The 9,274-nt window shown below is 61.0% G+C and overlaps 1 protein-coding gene across 3 annotated transcripts in view; it reads right to left on the minus strand.

Annotated features, from left to right (window-relative positions):
- The window catches only part of LOC113212928 (PTB domain-containing adapter protein ced-6), a 28,677-nt gene that overhangs the window by 8,093 nt on the left and 11,310 nt on the right, over positions 1 to 9,274 (minus strand). The window contains exon 1 of one of the 3 annotated variants that reach the window (XM_026431808.2): positions 8,663 to 9,034. The exons of 1 other annotated variant lie outside the window; for it this stretch is intronic. Coding sequence is in view for 1 of the 2 variants with exons in the window: in XM_026431805.2 (XP_026287590.1) it covers positions 8,181 to 8,319 (139 nt within the window). In the remaining variant the exon portion in view is untranslated. Of the gene's footprint in view, positions 1 to 8,180; positions 8,335 to 8,662; positions 9,035 to 9,274 lie in introns of those variants that run through there. One more of the 3 variants, XM_026431805.2, reaches the window with a different exon arrangement.

Below are 9,274 nucleotides of genomic sequence, written 5' to 3' on the forward strand. Positions count from 1 at the left end.
GGGGTGGGGCGGGGCGCACCGATGCCGTCGCTGTACCCGGTGGGGCAAAGGAGAGAAAGCGAACCCAGAAGCCCTCTTGGGATCGTCGTTCGCCATGACTTCCTGACGCACCTCTCCGGGCGGCTCGTGCTGCGCGCTTCTCCCGCGGGCCGAGCAGTCCAGACGGGAATACTAGTTGTCAAAAGTAAACTGAGTTTGAGCGGTTGGTATGTCAAGAGGGAGTCGTCGACGACGACGACGTCTGGGCGGGGAGGGGCGTGGAGGGGCGCGGCGGCCCGCTTCCTGCGATGGAGGACTCGATAAAGCAATACAGACCACTCCGGGGGGGGGGGGGGGGGAGTCTCCCACGGCCAAGGCCTGATGTTCGACATGATAAAATTGGTACCGCGCGGAGAAGAAGCAGCGGGCCTAGCGGCCCTACTCGCGCGCGCCGCGCCGCACTGGGGCAAAACAAATGTCGAAGGAAAAGGCGCGCGAGCGGTCGGTGGTGTCGTCGACACCAAACACGAGACACGCGTGATCGCGCACCGCGCACCGAGCTTTTGTATGGCCTTTCGAAAACGCAATGCCGCTCCCGCGAGCGTCGGCGGCGACGGCTTGCAGACAGCAGCGCGTCAGAGGCGGGCGGCGCAGAGGTCAGCCGCGCCGCCATGGAGCCGCGGGGGAATTTCCTCCACGCAGGGAAGACCAGGGCAGGGCGGGGCGGGGCTGGGCCGCGCAGCTGTCGAGCACGTCGGCACAGCCAGCCATGCGGTTGCCGCGAAAACGGAGACAAATATTTTCCTGCGGAGAAAGCCACGCGCGCGCCCGCCGCCGCCGCCGCCGCCGCCGCCGCCTCCGACGCGCTTAGCCAAGCGACGCGACGGCCGGGTCGGGGCGGGTGCGGGTGACTTGGTGACTTGCAGCACATTGTACACGGCGCGGACGAGGCGCAGAAGGGAATCGCAGGGGATGAGCTGACGGCTGGGCACCGAGAGCTCAGGCAGCAGAGCCGAAGGGAGTCGACTGGAAGGTACCCCGTAGGACGGCAACCCACCGAACATCATCCCCTGTCAGCCCGATGGTCGTGTATAGTGGCACCCGGGTACCCGTCACCGTGCGTGTCACTCGGGTGCACCTGCGGTCCCCGTCATCAGCTCCATAAAACGGGGGAGGTGAGGATGGTGCGAAGGATGCCCCCGTCGTCAACGGGATTGAAAAAGAACTCGGTTTAAGTCCTCCCTCTCCCTCCCTTTCCCCTCTTCATGCTTGACCCGAGGAGATGCATGCCCATTGCGATGGGATGAAGCGGGACGGGGCGGAGTGGGGCGGTCCACTCACCGAGCACCGTTACAGCGCCGCTCCCACCGCCCTCCCCGCCCCTCTCCCGCAACACCTGGCCTGTGGCCTGGCCGCCCAGGACCAGTGCGGCGCCGGCCCGTCGCCCTGCTTGTTCGACCCGGGCGCTGTGCGGGCGGAAGCGTTCGAGCCGCCATCGGCGACCTCGCTGCAAACGGCGGGCGCACCACGCGCCGACGAGGACAGCACCAACGGCACAGGCACACTGGGATGCAAGTGTGTCAATGTCGAACACCTGTAGGTGTGTGAATGCCCATTCGTACACTTAAAGGAGGAGTGTGAATTTTCCTTTAAAATTCACACATATGTAAGACTGACGTTCACACCTAAAAGTGTGGGACACTTTGGTTTCCGGTGCAGTCTCCTGCACCGCACCGTGACCGCGCTGTCATCGTCATCAAAGTACAAATGAGACAACACGTCAAAATGACAGCAAGCCAAATCTTCGACTCGATTTCGACGTTAACTCGTCCAAAAGGGCGACCTCAAGAGATGGCGTCCGACTCACTCGCGAGGGCGAGCAACGGCAGCATAGCGCAGCAACGGCAGCATAGCGCCTGGGTGAGAGATTCCCTCGCGAGAACGATGGACGCCAAGGCTGTCGAAGAGTTGGAATCCAAGGAGGAGGAAACTAGATACTAGAGGGGGCGGCAGCGCGGCAGGCAGCGCGGCACGCACGCGCGGCAGGCACCAAGGGAGGAGTATGGGTATCGGGAAGGGGGGGGGGGACACGGGGGGCCGCACAGCGCGCACCGCGGCACGACCAGGCCACGGGTATGAGATTGAGTCATTGTGCCCCGTGCGCGCGCCATTGTGTACACGGCGGGCTGCACCGCCGTCATGCTGTGACCCGGCGCAGCCCCGGCGCAGCACAGCCGCACGGGCCATGTCAGGCGGCGGCCGGGCCGGGCCGGGCGGGGCGGGGCGGGGCGGGGCGGCAGTCACGGTGGACGGCGGCGGCGCGGGCGGCGGAGGAGGAGGAGACGGTCGGCGCACATGACTTACATGCAGCTCACGACGGGATCGCGACAGCGACAGAGGAGGAGGGATCGTCCAGAAAGTACGTCCGATTCTCCCTGCTCACATTCATTCGGCAAGTGCCGGCAGCTCGGCGCCTGCGGAACCCGGGGTAGGCCACCCCGCAATACACGCGCGCACTGCAGGCAAGATGTTGCCTACCTGACAGGCGCTCTGAGAGCTCGCTGCGTAGCCTGAACTTAGCTGGTTCGTAACGGCGAATGGCGGACGTCAGTTCTGGACCAGCTAAGCCGCACCACCGACCACCAAGTGTGCGCGGGTGGGGTGTCGGTTGCCGGTGGCCACGGCGCCTTTACGATTCGAGCGAATTAGGCAACCCACAACTCTACTCGGGGGGACCGCGACGACGGGGTCCCCCCGCGGCAGCACTGGGCGCGGCACGAACACAAGAGCTCTGGAGGGAAGTCCGGCGCCGCCGCCGAGCGTGTTGCGCTGGTCAGTGACACGGCCGCGCTGCGCCGGCGCTGCACGCCCGCAAAAAGACCTCCTCCTGTACTTGTTTTTTTCCTGTGCCCCCTTCTTCCTTTTCACGGTCGAGCATCCGCGCGGCGCGGACCGCGGGCCGGATTCGAACCGGCGGCGGCGAAAAAGAAACGGAGGAGGAGGAGGAGAGCTCCAAGAAGGCTGTGCGCCACCACCGCTGGGCTGGGCACGGCCAGCGGCACGGCCGGCACGGCTCGGCCGGGCTGGCCACCGAGAGAAAGCTACACAGCTACACACACAGCCCAGCGCGGCCGCCCTGCGGGGGAGGGGAGGGGAGGGCTGCATACGTGAGAGGGAGACTATTACCTTCTCCTTTGTTTTGTCCCCCCCTCCCCTATATAATACACAACACGGTATACAACGCAGCTGCGGAGACCTCGACGCGTTTCGGCTCGGACGTCCGGTTCACCTGGGCGTGGTGGAGTGCCGGGGCGTGGCGGGGTAGGGCGGGGCGTGGTGAGGTGGGGCAGCTTCGGAACGCAAACCTTACGTAACGTCACGCCGGCCACCATGTGCCGCCGAGTGTTGCCCGTGTTGCCTCGCCACCACGCCCCGCCGGCCCCGCCACTCCCCAATGCGTGAGGTGGCGTTCAGGATCGATCTCTCGAACCGGATTCAAGACTCGCCGCGGCGGGGCGAGGGGGCAACCCGCCCCGAGGCGGAGAGGGCAGAGAGGGGGAGGTCAACGGCACCGGTGTGGTGACCCAAAGCATCAAAGGACTGGGACCGGCATAACCTGATCTGCATCTTGACGTCAGACTTGGACAAAAACGCATCGGACACTACTTGTGACAACCACGGACTCTCGTTCTGGCCTGCCACTTTACCACCCTCCGACAAAGAACGGACAGGCGCACATTTAAGTGAAAGTGGAGCCTGTTGTCTGGCAGTGTAGGTTTGTGGTGTACAGTACAGGCACCGCGCTGCAGACGCGACCCGTACGCGGCGCTGGTGATGAGCTGAGCAGCCTGCGCCTGGCAAGGACAGAGCGCCGAGCGGCCCAACGGGGTCGCACATAAAGTACGTGTTTTGCACTGTTAAAAACTCGCGTGGTGAAAAGACGACCATAACGGAATTGGCTTGCTATCTTAGAAAAGGAAGGTATACGCCAGGAATGAATTTAAAGGGGGCACATTTTCTTCTAAAGCCTGCTCTACTAAATGCCACTCCCAAACAAATTTCAAGAGCTTTGCAGAAGTGGGCTGAAGCCATGATTCAAGCACTTTCCAGCTGCGCGCCCTTGACACGGCAGCGTGGGGGTGCTCATTGTGATAAGAAGCAAGGTCAAAGTCGGGTGGTGCACACCAAGCGCTGACAACGAGCTGCACGGCGCCAGCGGCAAGGGGGTCATGGCGGGGAGGCCGTCTAGGAAAGGATACAAAAGGAGCAGGGCGACAGGCTTGCATGATCCGATCATGGCCAGGTGCAGTGCAGGTGCGCGGGGTGCGCGGGGTACACAGCAGAGCCGTCTCTGGGCCTGGGGCACACCGCGCACTCCATGAAGCCGCCTCTGAAGAGGATACTTCACGTCCCTGGAAATGGCGCCATAGAACAAGGGCGCACTACTGCTTGTGGCTGCGACAGTTAGCAAAGGGAGCTGTCCGGGGAAAAAAAACTCGGAACTTCTCGGAGCGCGACACATTTCGAGAAACAATACGGGCTTCAATGGGTCTGCAAACGTCGGCCGGAAAGCGTTTCATGCTCTGGTCGTTTAGGTGCGCCGTGCGGCACGGTCCACCAGCCAATGACACGGTCGAGTGAACCGTCTCAAGTCTGAGCCGGAGTAATGTGTCGAGCACTAAGTTCATGCCGCATGCAGATACAGCCAGAAGGATCCCATACTCAGTCGCAGAGACAGGTCCACATTTATAAAAACTTGTGGTGAATGAATTTAACCGTAAGCTACATACACTGAATTTTCACCGTACGCTGCGGTGAATATCACTGAGCTGCGGTAATGCACCCTGATTCACCGTAGCTTACGGTTCTGCAGGGTGCACTATGGCTTACGGTGTCATTTACCCTAAGCTTCCAGCAATGCATACTCTCCGTGTGCCGCCCCGTGCATAGTTAATTCCCATTTGGGATTTGGGTCGTGTGGATTTTCTCTGACACCTTGGAAAACTAGAGCGACGGGTCATTTCCATGATTTTCACCGCGTTCTTTTTCTCCAGTCCCAGCGTCTCCCGCCTGGACCACCTCCACGGCGCCACAGCTACGAGAAAAATCAAGAGGTTAACCAACCAATTTAGCCCCCCGCCAACAAACCAGTTCCGGGCGGGCGGTGGGGCTTGTACCACCGTGGGGCCTAAAACAAGCCCGATTCCCCGGCGGGGCAGAGTGGAGTCACGTCACAGGAGCGGGGAGGGGGGAGGGGGTGAGCCCGCGACACCCCTGGAAACCTCTCCGCCGAAATATCCCCACATAAAAGGGGGAGATGAAGGCGGGAGCAGGAGGGACGACCCGAGCGAGGAGGTCGACAAACCGACTCGGGCAGGACACGCGCAAGGGCAGGGAAATTTGGGGGGGGGGGAATAAGGGGACGAGTAAAGGTGGGGGCTGAAAGCTGCCTCAGAGCGCGTGTGCGTGTGCGGAGAGAGAGAGAGAGAGAGAGAGAGAGGAACAATACCACTAAACCACTACAGATGAAGACGGAAGCTAGACATACTATCATAGTAAACGTGGTAACCAACCATCACCACTTGCCTTGCCACTTTGGTGCCCAAGACAGACCCCAACAACTGGCTCCGTCTAAAACAGGCGCAGCGTTGAGCAGGCTCACGGCCGAGCAAATCGCCCAGCACCAATTTGGTGCTAATTCCAGCCGCTCTGGCCAAAAGCTGCGAGGCGCGCCTTGCGCCCCGACGGGACGGCACCAAACGCACAACATGCAAACTGCGGGCGAAAGCGCGCGGGGCGGGCCGGGGCGTGGCGTGGCCAAGTTACTCCAGTTTTCAAAATTACCAGGTACAGACAGGCAAACAGGGCAGGCCCCAAACACCGCAAAAAAATAATCCTAAGACAGCTGCGCACTGCGCATCCAATTCAAAATGATCTAGATGGGAAAAAATGGATTGCTCCGCCCTCAGCCAAATAAGGGGGAAAATGACGGGGGAATTCCCAGGAATATTTTCATTCAAAAACAAAACAAGCGAACCTAACAAGCAAGCTGGTCGCGACATGAGATTTGAGGACACGTTCGATGTGATAAGAGATACAGGAGTACAGAGAAAAAAATATTTAAGTTCTTGTAATCAGCACAGCATGACCGTCCTGTCCTACCGCAAAAGGGGGACAGACCACAGCCTTGTCAGCGACCTCTCAACAACAAGCGAGCGAAGCAGCGCAAGTGACAAGGCGGAGGAAGGGGAGGGGGGAGGGAGCGGGGGAGGAAATGAGGTAAAGGGGAAGGGAGGGAGGGGTGTGTCCTTCCCGAGGTGCGATTGCGCTGGGAGTGCGAGTGCAACAGCAGCCGCTCCCGGCACTGCTGAGCAGCTGATGACTGTCAGGAGGCACACGTACCAAGGAGCGAACATACCGGACGCAGTTCGAATGATTGAGCCGGCCTTCAATGCCATAATCGTCGTCAAATTGGCGTGATTGTTGAAAGATTCAGCGGCAACAATAAATGAGCTACTACTAAAAAAATACCCCTTGTTTGCATTATTCCAAAGAAAAGACTCTAAACAGCGATTACAAATCAGACAGACATTGGGGACTCGAGCATCCGGTGATGATGATAGATTTGCTCGCGTATGACCCCACTCAATATTTGAAACTCCATTTGCGTTAAAGTACATTGTACCGAACAGGAGATTCGTTGAAACTGCACAGTGTCCCGATGGCTGCCCGAATGGGGGGCGGACTGCCGGTTACGCCCCCGGTGCTTCCCTCCTCCCTCCCCCTCCCCCGCAACCCAGCCATGCCTGACGCCAAGGCCCACGACGGCGCCGGGCGGCGGCAGCAGGCCGCGTTCGGAAACCTGGCGCCGAAATGCGACGAGGAAGTAGCATTCTGCCACTTCGTAGGAAACAAGAGGCTTCCGAACGCAGTCCTTGCCCCGTATCTGTCACGTCTTCCTTTCCTTTCCGCGGGCCCAGCCCCGGCCGGCCCGGCCATAGGAACAGGGTCAGAGCCGCTATGGTCACGAAGCGCCCCGCCCCGCCCCGCCCCGCCCCGCCCCGCCCCGCCCCGCGAGCGTCCACGAGGCCCACCGCACCCGGCTGGTCCGCCGCTCAGGCCGGCCGGCTTACAAAACGAGTTGCAATAGAACTACTGCCAAAAGGTCGAATCGACGCCGCCGCCTGGTGGAGAAATAATAAGTGTGGAGCTGGGCGCCACGGCCTCGGCCACGGCGGCAGAGTCATCGCTCGGGCAAAAAGAAAGGATTGTCATAGGGGAGACGGCAACCGTGGCGCAACGACCCAGTTTCCCTCAGAATCGGAACTTTTTCACCATCGTAAAACTATTTGACAGCCCGCAACAAACCAGTTGTTAGATGTTCCCATTACAGGTTTTGCCGTTCCTATACTCCCGTTCCGAAATGTATAAATTTCCTATAAATAAAATGGGTAGACGGATATAGTACACAAAAGTGCTTAGCGAGACATTCGAGTTAACTTTGTGGGAATACTTCAACCAACAAGGGTGATGACGACGCCAGAGACAAGCGCCCCAGAGACAAAATCACCAACTTGTCCGCCCCCAGACATCCGACGACACCGCAACCGTCGCTTTCTGAACTCGTTCGCGGTAACAATCTCCGAAAGTCTTGGCAGCCGAGTGACTCACATGCCTAAACCATAGTATCGAGCCACTTGCTGGGCGCTCGCTAAGCAGCAGCGTAGTCGGGCCAGCCCCCCCCCCTCCCGGCCCCCAAACAAACAACCGTGTACATACATTTAGAGCGCCAAGGTGCGGCGACGGGGACACGTCAACCCATGCTTTACTCTGCGACGCTTCCCGCTCCTTGTTATACACGCGAGTTGAAAAGCTCTATCGACGGGCAGGTCGACGACCCCACAGCTTCCCTCCCCTCCTTCCCCTTTTCCACAGCATCACATAATGTAATTCGCGGGGCGCCCCTCCCCCCTCCCCTAGCGACAGCGGCACGTACCGATACATAATCACCAACAGGGAAAATTCCAACCACGACCGCGCGTCATGTCATCGTGTGTGTGCGTCGGCGTGAGTGTGTGTGTGTGTGTGTGTGTGTGTGTGTGTGTGTGTGTGTGTGTGTGTGTGAGTGTGCGTAGTCGAATCGTGAGCGTGTTTGCGAGTTGAGCGCGCGCGTCGTATACTTGGGGACTGCGGAACTTCACCTGCACCGCCGCCGCCGCCGCCGCCGGTGTTGCCGTTGGACAAGTTATTGGTTCCCAGCCGCAGCTCCCCTTCTCGCCCACTCCCTCCGGTACGGCCGGGCGTATTAAACTTGGCGCCGAGCGTTGCACTCACGTTCATCGACACTCGGCGACAACAACGCGACGAGGGCCACTACAGGCGTGGTCTGCGGCGCCCCCCAGACCCGTCCCAACCTGCATGCGCATTACAGTAGTACAGCCACACGGGCTCCGCCCCCCACGTTGAACACAAACATCGACTCCCCCCAAGTCCTCTCGGCTGTCAGACCGCGCGGTTATCGATTCCTCCTCGGAGGGCTCGCGATGGCGGTGGCCTACCTATCGGGCGGTCTAGACGGCACTCCACGCCCCCTCCAGTGCCCTGTTCGCCCTGCTCGGGCTCGACGACAGCCCGCCGGGCCGCCGCCGGGCCGCTAGAACAAGAGCCTGCTCCTGTGGCTTACCTCGAGACAAAGAACGCTACTATCCAGGTAGGCGGGCGGGCGTGCGGGCAGGCGTGCGGGCCGGCGGCGCGGCGGCTACAGGTGCGTCGCGCACGTCGGGCAGGGCCTCGGGGCGGAGACGGGCTCCTCGACGCACTTCACTGGGAGGCACGGGCCGCGCGCGCACTTCGACACACGGGATTAATCCAACTGCTGCAAGGCACTCTGGTCCATCCGGCGGCGGGCGCAGGCTGGCGCAGGCTGGCGGGGCCTCCTCGGAGAGGGACTTGTTCTTGTGCTGGGCCACGAGGAGCGCGACGGAGGGGCCCGCGAGAGTCAAGGCGCGCACGGCTCGGCAGCCTGTTGCCTACTGACTGACTCAGGGGAGGAGAGAAAGAGAGAGAGAGAGAGAAAGACAGACGCGCCGAGCGGCCAGCTGGCAGGCCGGGCCAGGGGGGAGGGGCAGAGGGAGAAGAGAGGCGGAGGGGGAAGGCTGCTGGATTCACACCAAGTCGGCCCCGCTGTCCAGCCAAGACGCCACAACGCCTCCCTGTGTACAGTGCGGGGGGGAACGGGGCCCTTCAGAGCCTGTTCTGCCCTTCGCTGTGGAGCTGTGCTCCGAAGGTAGGGGGG

This window comes from Frankliniella occidentalis, unplaced genomic scaffold (assembly GCF_000697945.3).
Source record: "Frankliniella occidentalis isolate FOCC.00 unplaced genomic scaffold, Focc_3.1 Scaffold28, whole genome shotgun sequence".
NCBI classification, from domain to species: Eukaryota; Metazoa; Arthropoda; class Insecta; order Thysanoptera; family Thripidae; genus Frankliniella; species Frankliniella occidentalis.